Raw genomic sequence first — 17,303 nt, 5'->3', positions numbered from 1 at the left:
TAAAATTTGAGAAAGATCCCTCTGGTACTTCTTGAGAAATAGCGATAACAAACTTTCACTATCAAAATCCAAGATGGCTGCCTGTCGGCCATGTTGTTTATCCGATCAGTCTCAAAAGTTGCCCTGCACAGCTAAGGACCAAGGGGAACCTACATATAAAATTTGAGAAAGATCCCTCTAGTTCTTCCGGAGAAATAGCGGTCACAAACTTTCAATATCAAAATCCAAGATGGCTGCCTGTCAGCCATGTTGTTTATCTGATCAGTCTCAAAAGTTGCCCTGCACAGCTTAGGACCAAGGGGAACCTACATATAAAATTTGAGAAAGATCCCTCTGGTACTTCTTGAGAAATACCGATAACAAGAATTGTTTACGGACGGACGACGGACGACGGACGACAGACGGCGGACGACGGACGACGGACGGACGACGGACAACGGACGGACCACGGACCACGGACCACGGACCACGGACGCAGGGTGATTTGAATAGCCCACCATCAGATGATGGTGGGCTAAAAAAAAAATAACAATCACCAAATTTTGTCTGGTTATTAGGAGATACATGTAACTCCAGTTCAGTGTGTGTAAATTGAATACCCGTCGATTTAGTCATCTTGTGCTCAACTAGAACTAATTTTCAACCGTAACCTGATCAAAATATAAAACTGTTCCTTGTATCAACATATATTTTCTGTGAATAGACTATATCTACATAGTAATTCATACATCAGTCCGATTACTGCATGGATACAAATTTTCATTTTCTAAACATTAGCATATGATGGGTTCAATCACATTACCATCTTCGCTAGCCAAGGGTTACGATCCGGTACGATACGTACCGAATCGGAACCCTTGGCTAGCGAAGATGTCAAATTACACGAAACATCCAGAAATTTGCTTTATCATAGGAAAATAAAATGATCTGATATAGAAAAAGGTATGTTGTATCAAAGGAAGTTTATATTATACCTTTTCCTTTTGCTGTAATTGTACACAAGGTATGGAATCTATTAGTCATGGGCTCTCATTCTTAGAGCGTTAATACAACTGATGAGTATTAAACTATGAAATGGCCGTATCGTGTAGTAAATATTGACTTTGTTTGGTTTGTGCAAAGCCTTGTTAATTTTGAATAAGTCACTTCCTCGTATAATCATGGAGGAAAACTGGGGTACCTGCAGAAAAAACACTGACCTGTGGCTAGAACCTGGCGACCTTTCAACGTAGGCCTTGAACCTGAAACCCAGTGGTGGAGGGTTATATCATAGACGACCAGATAACTTAATGTTTTGCAAAAGAAAGTACCTATAAGGTACTCTTCCATACATTTTAACACCACTAACTTGCACCATAGAAAATGTTCGTTGCCAACTGCATTCATACTAGTGTATATGCAGTCAAAATGAAGGTCAATCCTTGAATAAAGAATCAAACTATAAAATTGAATATTTCCTTTATTAAGGACTTCCTTTCAAGGAATTAAACCATATATACAATGTATACATAATCTTAATATTGTCATTAAACCAATGTATTTTTTAAGATTTACCTTCTTTTTGCATAAAAAAATAATTCAACATCTTTTAAAGCAGTGGTTGATGATTGATGCTGGAGCTGAGATTTCTCAGGTAGTTAGCTGTACCTACGCAGCTCATGGCACGCACATCCTCGATACTCCAGGGGTTATGCTCATTTTCTATCTTTACCCCCCTGGAATATGTCATATCAAAATTGAAGGCTCAGTAAAAACTAGTTTGATCATTTGATGTACATCAACCAAATCTCTCGTTCACAAAACAGTTAAGAGTGTTGCTCCTCTGTCATCTTCAAAGGTATCAGCCTAGCGACTGGTCAGGTTTTTTTTACCCAAGTCCAATCAAATATACCAAGCCATGTGCATTCATTTTTGCATTAACATATTACAGGGAGGCAGAGAGCAAAAGTGAGCATAACCCTTGGGTATCAAGAAATAGTCATGGCACAACATCTGTCACTGTGTTTTTACCATGGTAAACAAGTATAACATGTAAGAATATAAAAGAAACACATACTGAACTCATTATTGTTGTATTTCCTAAGCATTCCTATTGATTTCTTTGAACCAGGCATGCTAATACAATCATTTACCGTTGATTCACAGGTCATTTTTTAACATCTATGTCACTTTATACGAAACTGAGTTTAAAGTCATTGTTGGACTTAACACCAAATGTGATACCATTAATTCGCCAATAGTCGTCACTTTTCAAGTCTAGAGCAGCTAGACCTGTTTGCTCAATCCTATTCATGTCGAACTCTTCACCCTTGGACCACGTGGAGTCATTCAGCTTAGACGTGTACACCCTCTCAAAGCTACAAGGCAAAGAGAAATAAATCTGAAATAAGTTAACCTGATTGGTTACTTTTGATGTGTTTTTGTATAATCACGGTTAAACACCCTCACAACAGCCAGGGCCATATGGTCTATTATAGTGCTGTCTGTATCGCATATATATTGGTCACAATATGTATCACAACTTTCGGCAGAATTTGAAACAAACCTTAATATGTAACGAATCCTGAGTGTATAAATTCCTCGCTGAATTAACTTGTTTTTAAGTGAGTTACACTGCATTTTTATTTTTGTAATACTCTGTTTTTCGGTTTAATAAATACAACAAAAAGAAATGCATGCCAAAATGAAGTTTGCGTGATTGGTCAATACACACTCTAAGAGGGCGTTAACCCCTACATAACTTTTTTTTTTTTTAAAAGTATCACAATACTATCGGTGTATGCCATGCTGCATCGGCACTCAAGATATGATATGATTCAATGATGTATTGGTTCCTATAGAGACACCAGAAAGGGAGCAGGTAAGAAAACAAGAGATCCCAGAGGGATATTGGCGCCCACCATTGTACCATCTTCATAAGTTCTTTGTCAGTTTGATCTTTTCTCTTCTTTCCTCTAATCTGTTTGATCGAGTCATGTTAACATTAAATGCACCTTGAGGTAACTTTTGATCTAAACATAACACTGATGTGTATGAAAGCCAACCTACATAGTGAGTTTTCATTTCACATATTTACTAGTACAGTACTTGATGTGAAAGAAATAGAATCGATCATTGCAATATGAGAAATATCTGTTTAGTTCTTCCTTTATTTAGCCATTTTGTTTTTATGATCAGTCTCAAAATATAACATGCACAACGAGGGATCAAGGGGAACCTACATATCAAATTTGAGAAAGATCCCTCACGTTATTCCTGAGAAATAGTACTAACTAACCTTCAATGTCAAAAATCAAAGATGGCTGTTGGTAGGCCATTTTGTTTAACTGATCAGTTTCAAAAGTAAACCTGAACAATAAAGGATAGTGGTGATTTTTTTTTCAGGGCAAGTAAAAAATTTAAAGCACTTGCCCAAATGACATATTGGTGGCCCAAATAATTCTGTGAAGAAATATTTCCTCAGCATTTAACACAATGCTTCAGCACATTTTAACTACATATAACATGACAATGTTTGAAATATGTAAAACAGAATAAAATATTATATTTCTAATTCTTCAACCCTAGTTAAAACCTGACATGATCCACTCCATTCAGGTCTTCCCAAAAAGAAATGCACAAAACTTGCACCTCAAAGAAGACACCCTGGCAGTATTTATATAGAAATTATGATACTTCCCGAGAAATAGCGATAACAAACTTTCACTATCAAAATCCAAGATGACTGCCTGTCGGCCATGTTGTTTATCCGATCAGTCTCAAAAGTAGCTAAGGACCAAGCGGAACCTACATATAAAATTTGATACTTCTTCAGAAATACCGATAACAAGAATTGTTTAAGGACGGACTACGAACGCAGGGTGATTTGGATAGCCCACCATGATGATGGTGGGTTAAAAAAGGTAGATAGAAAATATAGGAAATGAAAACAGACTTTGAGCGTTGCAATGGCAGCAGCAGTTCAAGTTTTGTTACTTCAATGTCCTCTTCACAGAAAACAAGAGGCGAAGAGGGCCTGTATCGCCCACCTGGATATCTAGGCAATCATGGCGAAATATTCTCAAAATAAAATTCCAGGGATAGGCCCAGACCCCAAGGCCCATCCATGTAGCATATCTGTATTAGATTTATCATGCCCAGGAATTGTATGTATGGTTATGGGGTGGGGATTTCAACTGTTGTTACTCAGAAACTAGGTCCCTAGGGTTGTGGCTTGACCCCAGGGTCAATTATAATATCATGACTACAATCGTCTCTTCATGGGTGGGAATCTCAACAGTTTTGAACTTATGACCCACGAGTTCAGCCTTCAAGGGCATGCCAGACCCCGGGGCCATCGTGAAAGCATAATTTATGTGCATTCCTGTCTTTATACTCAGCAATTGTATATATGATTATAGTGTGGGGATCTCAACTGATTCAAAGTTGTGACTCAGAAACAAAGTCCTTAGGGGTGTGTCCAGACCCAATGGTCAATGCTGATATCATGATTGTGTTTGTCTTTATTCCCAAAAGTTGCATATTTAGTTTTGGGGTGGGAATCTCAACCATTTCAAAGTTTTGACCCAGGGACTAAGTCTCTAAAGGTGGGGCCAGACCCCAGAGCCATCCTGGAAGCATATGTGCATTCATCTATATATACTCAGCAATTGTACATATGGTTATAGGGTAGGGATCACAACCATTTCAAAGTTATCTACTATTTTTGGCCCCACCCTTCTATAGCCCGAGGATCAGCCTGTCCATTTGTACAATTGTTAATCCCCACCAACTAGGGATGCTTCCAACAAAACATAGTTGATACTCGTCTCTTAATTCCAGAGAATAAGTCGTTTAAAGCAAAATAGCCAAAATACCCTTTTTGATCCCACTCTCAGCCCTCTGGGGTGTTAACCTCACCATTTGTACAATTTGTATCCCCATCACCTTGGGATGCTTCCAACGAAATACTGTTGATATCTATCTCTTACTTCCAGAGAAGAAGTTGTTTAAAGCAATAGATAGACAAATTGCCCCCTTTTGGCCCCACCCCTCAGCCCCCTTGGAGGTCAGCCCCTACATTTGTACACTTTTGAATCCCCACCACCTAGGGATGCTACCAGTCTAATATGGTTGATATCCATTGCTTAGTTCTAGAGAAGAAGTCACTTAAACCAACACAGCCAAATAACTCTTTTTGCCCCCGCCCTTCTGCCCCCCGTGGGGTCAGCCCCTCCATTTGTACAATTTTGAATCCCCATCTCCCATGAATGCCAGATATGATTAATATCCAGTGCATGGTTCTAGAGAAGAAGTCGTTTACAGTAATATAGCCAAATTGACCCCTTTTGGTCCTGTCTCTCAGCCCCCTTTGGGTGTTTGTACAATTTTGAATCCCCACCACCTAGGGATGCTTCCAACCAAATAAAGTTAAATTTGACTCAGTGGTTAAGAAGAAGAAGTTGTTTGAAGAAATTGTTGACATACGGATGAAGGACGGAAACCACGGTATGGCATAAGCTCACTTTGGTCCTTTGAACCAGGTGAGCTAACAACGAGGGAAACCACATTAGTGCCTCTTATAATGCAGTGGAATACAGCAGGTCTAATTCTGGTTTCTATCTACAATTCCTTTAATTTATCACGTGTCATCAGAATCTTGTCAAATTTTATCAACTTATCGTGCAAAAACTGTTGCCCAATCATATAGCAGCAAGCTTAGCCTTTGTCATTGTCATTGTATATTATAAATATATTGACCAAGTTTCATCAAAATCCGGTCATATCTGACAAAGTCATTGTGAATAAAACGTCAACAAATCAGAGCACAGTTTGCTTATATAAGATGCATATATTTTGCTAAACTTCAAAGTCAGCCTCAACCTTTGTACAATGGACATGCATGCCAAGTTTCACCAAAATCCAAAATCAAACCATACTAAAGGAAATTATCTTGGGGAAATATAGTAACGTATTATTTAAAGTAGGGTTGGGTTTAGGTTTAGTATTGTTTAACATCCTATCAACAGCTATGGTCATTTAAGGATGGCCTCCCCTGTGTGAAAGATGAATGTGTGTAGTGAATGCGTGTGTGTTTTGGGAGGCTGCGATATGTTTGTGTTTGTCTCCTTGTGATAGCACGGAATTGATGCCGACTTTATAGTGCTACCTCAGTGAAACATACTGCCGAAAACACCCAGCAGGACACATAACCTGGTCACATTATACTAACAACAGGCGAACCAGTCGTCCCACTCCTAAATTAAGGAGCGTTAAGCAGGAGTAGAAACTACCATTTTTACAGACTCTGGTATGTCGCGGCCAGAGGACAGAACCCAAAGCCTTCCTCACAGGGGCGAACGCTCAACTAGAGGCCAAAAGTGAGGCATCGTCAAGGGAGACATTAGGAAGAAGAAAGTTGTTTAGAAAGAAGAGAAATGATAAGATCCCAAATTTAATCGCGTCTCAGGATCATGCAATGGGGGCAGCAGGTACAATTCTTACGCCCTACCTGCAGGGATGTTTAAAGTAGGGCTACAACGATACACAATACATATCACAGTATGATGATTACAATACATATATCTGCTTAAAATTCAACTTCAAATTATGATTGAGTACAGGATTTTATTAAGTTTTATCAGACATCAAATGTAAATACTATCAAAATTTATTTTCATATAATTTCTAGTTCTCTTGGGCATGACTGCACAGTGGACCACATCTTTACTGAAGGATTAAAAAAATATAAATACTGTGTAATTCCCCTTTTTAGAGTTTGATAAAAACTGATCGATGATTTAAGTAATGTTATTGTATTGCAATACAGGCAAACAAATCAATTGTATCAATTTGATACAATACACAAGAACGAATCACAATACAATGCGATATGATAGATCCTTGCAGCCCTACTTTGATGTCCTATCTGACCATTCACATCAACATAAATCTGTCTGTTCTTACCCTCCAATGATCCCCACTGATTCTTTCGAGGTAGTCCCTTTTTCCTTTTCATTATGAATCTGGAGAAACATAACTATTAACTTTAGCTTCACCAACACCTCTGGCACATCCTTAGACACTGTAGGAAAAAATAATTACATTATATTTCATAAGAAAGGAAACCAAGAGGATTTTGTATTTTTTTGCAATAAATTTTGAAATTACATACATTTTTTGTATTTTAAAGCATAGTGAGGTCATAGTGACTTTCTTCTTGCTTGGTTTAGTTTGGTTTGGTTTAATTTTGTTTAACATCCTTTTAACAGCTTAGGTCATTTAAGGATGTTTCTTCTTGCACACTGCCACCCCAAGATGTCCTTGTACACCAGATCTTGCTACTCCAGGTGAAATAGTGTAGAAGATATGTCCCGAACAAACTTCTCAGGCAAAAGGACGGACCTGGGAACTGTTGGTGGACCAACAAGGGGGAATGAAGCATTTTTCTATATTTCACCATACATAAAATATAATGTAGTTACAGTGTTACACAACACAAGGGTTGTCCTCCTCTCCTCTACAGGAACACAGGGGACTGTAGCATGTTCCTCCCTACTATATATTATTTGTAGAAACAAAGGAGACTGTAGCATGTTCTTCCCTCCTATATATTATTTATAGGAACACAGGGGCCTGTAGCATGTTCTTCCCCCTATATATCATTTATAGGAACACAGGCGACTGTAGCATGTTTGTCCCTACTATATATTATTTATAGGAACACAGGGGACTGTAGCATGTTCTTCCACCTATATATCATTTATAGGAACACAGGGGACTGTAGCATGTTTGTCCCTACTATATATTACAAATAGGAACACAGGGGACTGTAGCATGTTCTTCCATCCTATATATTATTCATAGGAACACAGGGGACTGTAGCATGTTTGTCCCTACTATATATTACAAATAGGAACACAGGGGACTGTAGCATGTTCTTCCCTTCCTATATATTATTTATAGGAACACAGGGGAATGTAGCATGTTTGTGTCTGCTATATATTATTTATAGGAACACAGGGGACTGTAGCATGTTTGTGTCTGCTATATATTATTTATAGGAACACGGGACTGTATCATGTTCTTCCCTCCTATATATTATTATAGGAACACAGGGGACTGTAGCATGTTTGTCCCTACTATATAGGATTTATAGGAACACAGGGGACTGTAGTATGTGTGTCCCTTCTTGTCCTCTTGCTATTTGTTCCTGGGCAAGACACACGGTAATAGCTGTCAATGGCAAACGCCCATTTAATATACATTCAATATGTTTATCTGACTTTGAAATAAACATATCTTCACATTCTGTTTGAAATATGTGTTGTTCATCATAATAGAATCAGTATTTATAGGAACACAGGGGACTGTAGCATGTTCTTCCTTCCTATATATTATTTATAGGAACACAGGGGACTGTAGCATGTTTGTCCCTACTATATAGTATTTATAGGAACACAGGGGACTGTAGCATGTTCTTCCATCCTATATATTATTTATAGGAACACAGGGGACTGTAGCATGTTCCTCCCTCCTATATATTATTCATAGGAACACAGGGGACTATAGCATGTTCTTCCCTCCTATATATTATTTATAGGAACACGGGACTGTAGCATGTTTGTGCCTACTATATATTACAAATAGGAACACAGGGGACTATAGCATGTTCTTCCCTCCTATATATTATTTATAGGAACACGGGACTGTAGCATGTTTGTGCCTACTATATATTACAAATAGGAACACAGGGGACTATAGCATGTTCTTCCCTCCTATATATTATTTATAGGAACACGGGACTGTAGCATGTTTGTGCCTACTATATATTACAAATAGGAACACAGGGGACTATAGCATGTTCTTCCCTCCTATATATTATTTATAGGAACACGGGACTGTAGCATGTTTGTCCCTAATATATATTACAAATAGGAACACAGGGGACTATAGCATGTTCTTCCCTCCTATATATTATTTATAGGAACACAGGGGACTGTAGCATGTTTGTCCCTACTATATAGTATTTATAGGAACACAGGGGACTGTAGCATGTTTGTGTCTGCTATATATTATTTATAGGAACACAGGGGACTGTAGCATGTTCCTCCCTCCTATATATTATTCATAGGAACACAGGGGACTATAGCATGTTCTTCCCTCCTATATATTATTTATAGGAACACAGGGGACTGTAGCATGTTCTTCCTTCCTATATATTATTTATAGGAACACAGGGGACTGTAGCATGTTCTTCCACCTATATATCATTTATAGGAACACAGGGGACTGTAGCATGTTTGTCCCTACTATATATTACAAATCGGAACACAGGGGACTGTCGCATGTTCTTCCCTCCTATATATTATTTATAGGAACACGGGACTGTAGCATGTTTGTGCCTACTATATATTACAAATAGGAACACAGGGGACTGTAGCATGTTCCTCCCTCCTATATATTATTCATAGGAACACAGGGGACTATAGCATGTTCTTCCCTCCTATATATTATTTATAGGAACACAGGGGACTGTACATGTAGCAGTTAACTCCCAGTTATCCTTTTTATAGCCCTTACAGCAATATCAAATTTTACAATAGTCTTCTGACTTACCATCCACCTCAACTTCAGTGTCATGGATTTTGTAAACAACAGATGGCTTTTTCTGCATTGCGAGGATGGAACGTAGGACGCTGTAATGTTCTGCTGTCAGCTTTTCATGGTTAAGTAGTACTTGTCTGTACGCCTGAAACATGATAACATTTGTCTAGGATTTATCATCCCTATAATGTATAACGCGAAATTTTAACCCAGACAAATGTTCAGCCTTCGACAGTTAAACCCGGCTTTGCCTAATGTTAGATTTGCTCTTCACATTAACTTTTATGTATATTATGTTGTTTACAAATGTTCGTTGTAAGGATAAACCGGACATTTTGAAGCAAATTATTTAAACCCTCTTCAATTTTTTAAAAGCCTCTGCATGCACGAAACAAATAAATATTTTACATGCTCTAGCTCTCTCGGCGCTTTGTCATTCCAAATGACATTGTCATTCCAGTGTAGAAACTAGAAAGGATTCACAAAAAAAATAAACTCTGCTTACCTTTGGAGTAAGGATATCTTCCAATTCTGCTACTTTTCTACATGTTAGTAAGTTGGCTACAGTAAATAATCCCTGGAAATGGAAAGAGAAATTATTATTATTTTTAAATGCTTAACGGCCAATTAACACAGGGTAGGTCATTAGGGCCAATCGACACAGGGTAGGACATTAGGGCCAACAACACAGGATAAGTCATTATTAGGGCCAACAAATGGTGGACAAAAGCAATTCCAAAATATAAACATCAAACAAACTTAAAGGCAAAATACAAATTGTCAAAACAATCTTTTAAGAAGTGTTTTACTGTAAATGGTTCCTGACATACTATATGCATTGTGGCTGGTCTTCACGTTTCAGTAAATAGCAATGGGTGATGTATGAATGACCCATCCGGAGACAGGCAACGACAGCCTCATCTCGGCCTATTCACCGATTTCAGGTTTAATAGAATGTAGTTTATCTACGCTATGATTCCAATTTTGCCACTGTGATCTTGTAAGTTTTGTAATAAGGGGTTTAATTTTAAATTCAGTAAAATGAGTTTTTAAAATCAACCGGTGGTAGCAATAGTGCTGCTTTTGAGGCACGATCTACCTTTTCAATGTAACGGAGCACATGATTAATTAAATATAAATCACTGCCTCCACTAGGGATCGAACCTGGGACCTCTGGCTTACTAGTCTTACGCTCAACCGATCGAGCTAAAGAGAAGCTCTCTATAGCCAAGCGATATATTGCGTTTAGTATTTACCAGGGTTACATCATTACATATTCCTGCATGTCCCAGAATCAAGCAAAACGTAATATGACATTTTGAGGTTATATTCAATTTTTAAAATTTGAGAGCCTTTCTGCCCTTTTTGCAAATACATGTACAGCCCCTTACACACATATTAAAGGATTCTGGTAACTGCATGTTTGCTGTAACTTTGAGAGAAAGCTTGCAGTGAGTACTTAGTCATTTTGATAGGTAGCTAGATGTCTCAGTCTGTCAAAATGTCTAAAGTCTGGTGTCAGGGCCAGAGTTAATTCGAGCTATAGTAGTAGGCCTACATACTAATAATAATACCCAGCCTCGTCTGACAAAGCAATATGTAAAAAGAATCTCTCGTCGAAAGCTACATTATCGCAGTTAGGGCTATAATTAATGGTTTAGAGTGCTTTATCAGATCCCTGTGTTTTTTTTAGAGTTGTGGCTCTGCATACCTTGTTTGCATTAAGTAAAAAGTCTTCAAACACAAAATCCTTATCCACAGTAGCAGCCGTCGTGTTCTTCGCTCCCGTGAATGGCTTGAAATTTGCCTTTGATGACATGTACAGAAAGTCCCGAAAGGAAGGTAAGATCAAACAGGGAAAGTCAGGCATTAAAACATGGAACCTAACGTCATTTAAAGTTTTACGTTGAAATGGTCGTATTTTATATCCTCGTACGAGTATTGGAAACCTTGGCAGACAAACCTTTGCCTGGTCGTTTTCGTACTGACATTGTATTTTCTTCGTCAAGGCATTTAATAAACACTGTGACCCAGACCGACCACGCGTTAACATTGTAAAGTGTCTTTCCTCAGTTTTTGGTGAATATACACTGGATTTTCCCATTAAGACAAGCCGACTGACACCAGTCCATTGTTTTGCATTTGTCGACCTTGTGAATGCAAATCTACAACATGACAAACCGTAAAGCATGACAGATCTCATATTTCAACGGCCGATAGACCCTCAGTTATCATGAAATAGGGGCAATCCGGGTTATCTCGGACAGACGGGTAATCTCGGACAATTCACAATAAAGCTGTACTATGGGGCCTTCTGGTGTTTGTTGTGCGTTTGTAACATTTTGAAGCATTTCATTGAATGTGATTATGGGGGTTGTGGGTGTCTAAATTTAGTTTTAAGGGACAGACTAAAAACACGAATAAACCCGGACCAAAGTTGGCTTTTCACGTGATCGAAGTTCCTTCGAACGGGGAATTTTGAAGATGACCATAAAAATAAGCACTCCCGCAAAAACAAGGTAATTTCTTGATGTATGAGAATATAAATTTGATTTCATGTAAAGTAGAAATATTTTTTTATTGATTTAAATCAAGAAATTACAAAAAATAAAAAGCTTAAAATAAATATCACCACTTTTTTTACTGTCCGACTTTATCCGACAGCTGTTCGTTTAGTCTCGGACAGTGAATTAGTCTTTTGCTTTTCGAATGGAAGTTATTAATTTCGTAGTCTTAACTTAATGTATTTCATATTTCATATACAGTAAGTCATTCAGATATGTAGGGTAGGGAAATTCCACCCGAGGAGTTTTCAAATTGTCCCGAGGCTCTGCCGAAAATTTGCCTTTGAAAATCCCAAGGGTGGAATTTCCTTATCCTAAACCCTTAGGCATGTACGAGTATTTTTCTCTCATTCAAACTACCAGAAAAAAATAAATAAAAAAATAAATAAATGTTTAGACTGTCCGCTTCCATTTTAAAAATATCAACTTTTACCCCGAGCTTTTTGACGAAAATGAATAAGTCAGCGAGATTGAGCATACCCTAACTTTTCAAACAATGTTTACACTGAAACAAATAACTTCATCGTTCTAACGTGTACGGCAATTATGATTTATATCAGAAAAAGTTTCAATTTGATTTGCCCTTTTTCTGTATACGTTTAATGAATAGTTATATGACTCATCATAAAAAATATATACAATATACTTAACTCTTTTTCTAGAATGCCTAAAACCAAGAAAACCAGCCGAAAGGGCAAAGAAATGCAGTATGACAGAGAGATTCTTAAAAGGGCCCTTGATGCTGTTAAATCAACAGGGTTGTCGATAAGGAAGGCAGCAGCAGCGAAATATGGGGTCCCCAAACCGACGCTTGCTGACAGGGTTACTGAACGTGTTGGGGAAAATGCTCGCCCGGGTAGACCCCCTGCCCTTCCAGAATCAGTAGAGCAGAAAATTGTAGATTCTTTAAAGCAGGCGGCAAGACAGGAGATGGGAGTGAGTAGAAAACAACTTCTGGAAAGAACGGGCAGATTTGCAGGAAACTGAATGCCACTCCAGATTGGTGGGAGGGAGTAAAGAAGAGACACCCGGAACTGTCGATCAGACGCTTGTAAAAACTGGCATCGGCAAGGGCCTCAATGTTAAACCCGGAAGTTGTGTCCAAATACATGGACGACCTGGGAAGTTTGCTTCTTAAATTAGGCATAAGTGGAAAGCCCAAACAAATATGGAACTGCAACGAAACGGGCAGGTCGTTTGAACACTCACCGGTTAGAGTCATTGCCGAAAAATCGTCAAGAAATGTACTTGGCCGTACCAGCAATAACCGTACCAATGTTACCATGACGGCGTGCATCAATGCTGCCGGACAGAAAATGTCTCCAATGTTGATTGTAAAAGGCAAAACATCAGTGTCCGTCCACGGGTTTAACACAGAAGCAGCGCCACCAGGTTCCAAATGGGCCTGGCAGGAGAACGGATGGATGAATGACAAGTTGGGGGAACAATGTTTTAGGGACGTGTTTCTCAAAGAATGCGGTTCCGCTAGATCACAGCTATTACTCCTTGATGAACATTCATCTCATGAGTCATTTGCCATCCTACAACTGGCTTCAGAAAATGATGTACAGATAATGTGCCTCCCTCCCCATACTACTCACATTCTACAGCCGCTTGACCGGACAGTGTTTGGGCCATTTAGTGCCGAGTACAACAAAGCGTGTTCGGCTTTCATAACACTGTCAACAAATACAGCTTCCCCGGGCTAATAAGCATAGCTTGGGAGAAGGCACTTTCACAATCTAATATCGTCAGTGGATTCAGAACCTGTGGAATATATTTCCGTTTGATCCCTTGGCCATCTCGTTGACAGCTTATTCGCCGTCAGTACCAACGAATACCAGTCGCCCGTCTTCTGTCCCAAATGCCACTTTTGGTCCACCGCTATCATCCGTCTCCCCCGTTGCCACCTTTCAAATCACTTCCGGCACTGCATCGGACGCGTTGCCATTCTGCGAGCCGACTTCCGCTTCCGGGTCGCTACCGTCCATCTCCCCCGTTGCCACCTTTCAAATCACTTCCGGCACTTCATCGGGCGCGTTGCCATTCGGCGAGCCGACTTCCGCTTCCGGGTCGCTACCACCCATCTCCCCCGTTGCCACCGTCCCACTTTATTCAGGCACAGAAACTTCTCTGCATGCCGAGCATTGCACATGGTCTTAGCAGGACAATTTGAATTCTCCGCCTTCGATTGATCATTCAGAGCTGCTGCTCAATTTGATCACTACTGGAGAAATAGAACTCGGTGAAAGCCTTGGAGTGGAAGAACCCGTGTTTATTTTATGGAACTCCGAAATTCAGACAATGTTTGTCCTGAAGAAAGATGTGAAACAAGAAACGATATCAAACAAAAAACGCAACACATCACACCGTCTTTTGACGAGTGAAGATGTCCTCAGTGAAAAAAGAAGTGATGAGCAAAATGTACTGTCCGAGATTACCCGTCACCTGTCCGACTTTTCCCCGTCAAATGAATTGTATTTATAGTGCTCCAATTTGTGATACCAACATTAATGTGATAATCTAAATACTGTGATAAATCTGTGATTATTATGCAATTGAAATCTGTGTTCATATGTGATATTTGTACCTGTTTTAAATATTAACGCTTGATAACTTAATCACCGCATCTCCCGTCCGATGAATTCATTTACCGAAATGAACCGAAATGTGAAGCATTACTCTAGAAATGGAGGAAATAGGTAAATAAGTTTTCATTATTTCCTGAGATATAGCACATTTAAGTATTATTTATCTTACGATTGGATTATATTCATATGATTTGAGGTTAATCAGACTACACATAGAAACATTTCAAATACTGTTTTAAGAATTGTGTAGAACGGAAGAGTTATCTCCCATTCCCCTTAATATCGCGACTATCCAGGAGTACTCCCTTTCGAAGAGTTCTTGGCGGAAATGCATGAATCTCGGGTAACAGAGTACAGATCCTAAAAATAAAGGATTAACATAGATTGTGGATTCATCCTGCGCAACACACCTATAATCGGCAAGACGATTTACCCAGAAACACCCAAAAACACCCCAAAACACACCATCGATAGCGTTTAACTGAAGAAATAGTAAATTATTTTACAAACTGTAACGATTGTATGCAATTTGTTTTATTTTCTGTGTGCCAGAAATACGGAGGTAATTAGTGACTTGAAAATATACCGCTGCAAGTAAAGGGAGGTAAATCGTTCAAGAACGACAAGACAATATACACAACGATGCAATTACAAATAAGTAAACTCCATGTGTTTGCATAAATAATTTACTAGATTTTTCATAACTTTCAATCAACTTTGAAGGCAACACCATCACACTCGTCCATTCAGATTTAAATTCAAAATATTTTTAAATATTCTTTTGTTAATACAAACAAACATAACTACAAGTATTTCATAAGAAATATGACAGTACATGTATTAATACAACAGGCTAAGCCTATTCAAGTATTTTCCTGATGGCATTCCTCTGCTTGTTGAAAGATTCCGCAGTAAGTCCAGGTGCTTTTTGGGTAAATCGTCGTATAAAAGATATAAACTACATTTCGAAAATATTTTTTGAGAAAAATGATTTTTTTTCAAGGAGTGTTTTCTCCAGATTTTTTACTTTTGAAAACCATGGTTACCACATCAAAAAACACCAAAAAGCACAAAAAACATGAATTTAAATTGAGTTTTTATACTTATGTACAAAAACAAGTTTATACACGAACTGTACCCTATTCAACATATATAACGTATGCACAATGTTTTACTTTTGCTATTAATAGGTTTCAGTATATCATACAAGGAGAACAGTGACTTCAGGCTGCTAACATAGTATCTTAGACTTGTATATTTTATCATATAATATCATCTTATATTTACAAAGTGTGTATAAATACAGATCATCATGACCACAGTGTAGGCGTAGTGGTAGATGAAGGTTGTTGACCAATGAGTAGTACCATGATAAGCACATACATGTAGCCAATCAGAACACGGGGCATTTATATAAGGCCAAAGTCATTGGCCACTTGTCAGCATCAGCATCCTAGCCAATCAGGTTGCAGGAATTACGAGCGGCAATTATGATAATTAACATGCATAGCGTCACCCAAGTCAGTTTTAAAATTGTCTTGCTGGGTGAAAGACGTACCACTAATAGACAGCTCAATTCATCGAACCGCCACCATCCCCAGCCAACAGCCTTTATTTATATATATATATATTATACAGTCAAACCTCTATAAATCGAACTTAGAATATTCAAATTTCAAAATGTGTCGAACTTACGGCAAAGTCCGGGTATTTTCCAGTATATAACACTACTATAGTTTACTTTGAGTAAGGTCGATTTCCTTTACAGATAAAGCGTAAAATATCCATTATAAAGTACTGGTTAAAATTATTGAAAACTGACAATTGTATTTTGAGATCTTGTTACGATGAGCTTGTCAAATTAAATCTTAAAAAAACAAATTGTAAAACTAATTTTGCATATCTAGCCAAGCGTGAATTAAGAAGAATTGACTTTCGTGATGATTGGTTGGCTCAGTGTGTTTCTAATGAAAAAAAAAATCATATTTTTATACACCCAACGTGCGCAAGATACTTTTATCCAAGAAGTGAGAAGCATTTTAGAAAACTCCTCCAAATGTAGGTTGTATAGATAAATCGTGGATCATTACGATATGCAGCTATACCTCACCAAGTCACTAACCTATAAGTGTAAAATTATCCTCAGTAAGTATAGGTTACAATCTCATACACTAGGTATAGAAACAGGCAGGCATAATGGTATACCTAGAGCTCAACGGCGGTGTCCACTTTGTAATAGAAATGACGTTGAGGATGAAACCCATTTTATTTTGTCCAGTGTACTCGGAGCTTAGAATCAAGTATATTAAACAGTTATTCGCCTGCAAAAATGTAAAACAATGGAGAAATCTTCTAAGTATCTAATTCAGGCTACTTCAAACAAGAGGCCCATGGGCCTAAACGGTCACCTGAGTCTACAGTATTTATTTTTGTTGTTGAAATATGTACCAATTTGAGTAAAAAATAGTATAATGTTAACTTAACTTTGTCAGGACCATGAGCTGATCATTCCTAGACCAATTTTAAGTGAGATCGGCCTATTAGAACTTAGTAGCAAAATAGC

General features: G+C 38.3%; 2 protein-coding genes across 3 annotated transcripts; one reads left to right on the top strand and one right to left on the bottom strand.

Moving 5' to 3' along the window:
• Positions 1–1,452: 1,452 nt before the first annotated feature.
• Positions 1,453–11,926, bottom strand: LOC110453846. Of its 2 annotated transcripts, none has more exons than XM_021503019.1 (5): positions 11,549–11,926; positions 10,091–10,162; positions 9,598–9,730; positions 6,946–7,063; positions 1,453–2,357 (listed from the first exon to the last, which is right to left on the bottom strand). In XM_021503019.1, exons 1-5 carry the CDS (start codon positions 11,786–11,788, stop codon positions 2,171–2,173), a joined length of 750 nt encoding a protein of 249 aa, XP_021358694.1. In that variant the 5' UTR covers positions 11,789–11,926; the 3' UTR covers positions 1,453–2,170. The 2 variants fall into 2 exon arrangements, with proteins under 2 accessions (XP_021358694.1, XP_021358693.1); XM_021503018.1 differs by having other exon boundaries at positions 1,454–2,357; positions 11,297–11,926.
• Positions 11,927–13,228: 1,302 nt separating this feature from the next.
• LOC110453826 lies at positions 13,229–13,858 on the top strand. The gene has a single exon (XM_021502998.1). It carries the CDS (start codon positions 13,229–13,231, stop codon positions 13,856–13,858), a length of 630 nt encoding a protein of 209 aa, XP_021358673.1.
• The last annotated feature ends 3,445 nt before the right edge of the window (positions 13,859–17,303 follow it).

This window comes from Mizuhopecten yessoensis, unplaced genomic scaffold (genome assembly GCF_002113885.1).
Source record: "Mizuhopecten yessoensis strain PY_sf001 unplaced genomic scaffold, ASM211388v2 scaffold7521, whole genome shotgun sequence".
NCBI classification, from domain to species: domain Eukaryota; kingdom Metazoa; phylum Mollusca; class Bivalvia; order Pectinida; family Pectinidae; genus Mizuhopecten; species Mizuhopecten yessoensis.
The sequence above is the reverse complement of the archived record's forward strand: the minus strand, read 5'-3'. Positions and strand labels throughout refer to the sequence as shown.

Coding starts and splice junctions, on each gene's coding strand:
- LOC110453846 (XM_021503018.1), bottom strand. CDS start 11,788: ATGAGATCTGTCATGCTTTACGGTTTGTCATGTTGTAGATTTGCATTC. Junction 9,731..10,090: donor AAGATATCCTTACTCCAAAG/GTAAGCAGAGTT, acceptor ATCATGTTTCAG/GCGTACAGACAAGTACTACT. Junction 7,064..9,597: donor CACTGAAGTTGAGGTGGATG/GTAAGTCAGAAG, acceptor TTTTTCCTACAG/TGTCTAAGGATGTGCCAGAG.
- LOC110453826 (XM_021502998.1), top strand. CDS start 13,229: ATGTTAAACCCGGAAGTTGTGTCCAAATACATGGACGACCTGGGAAGT.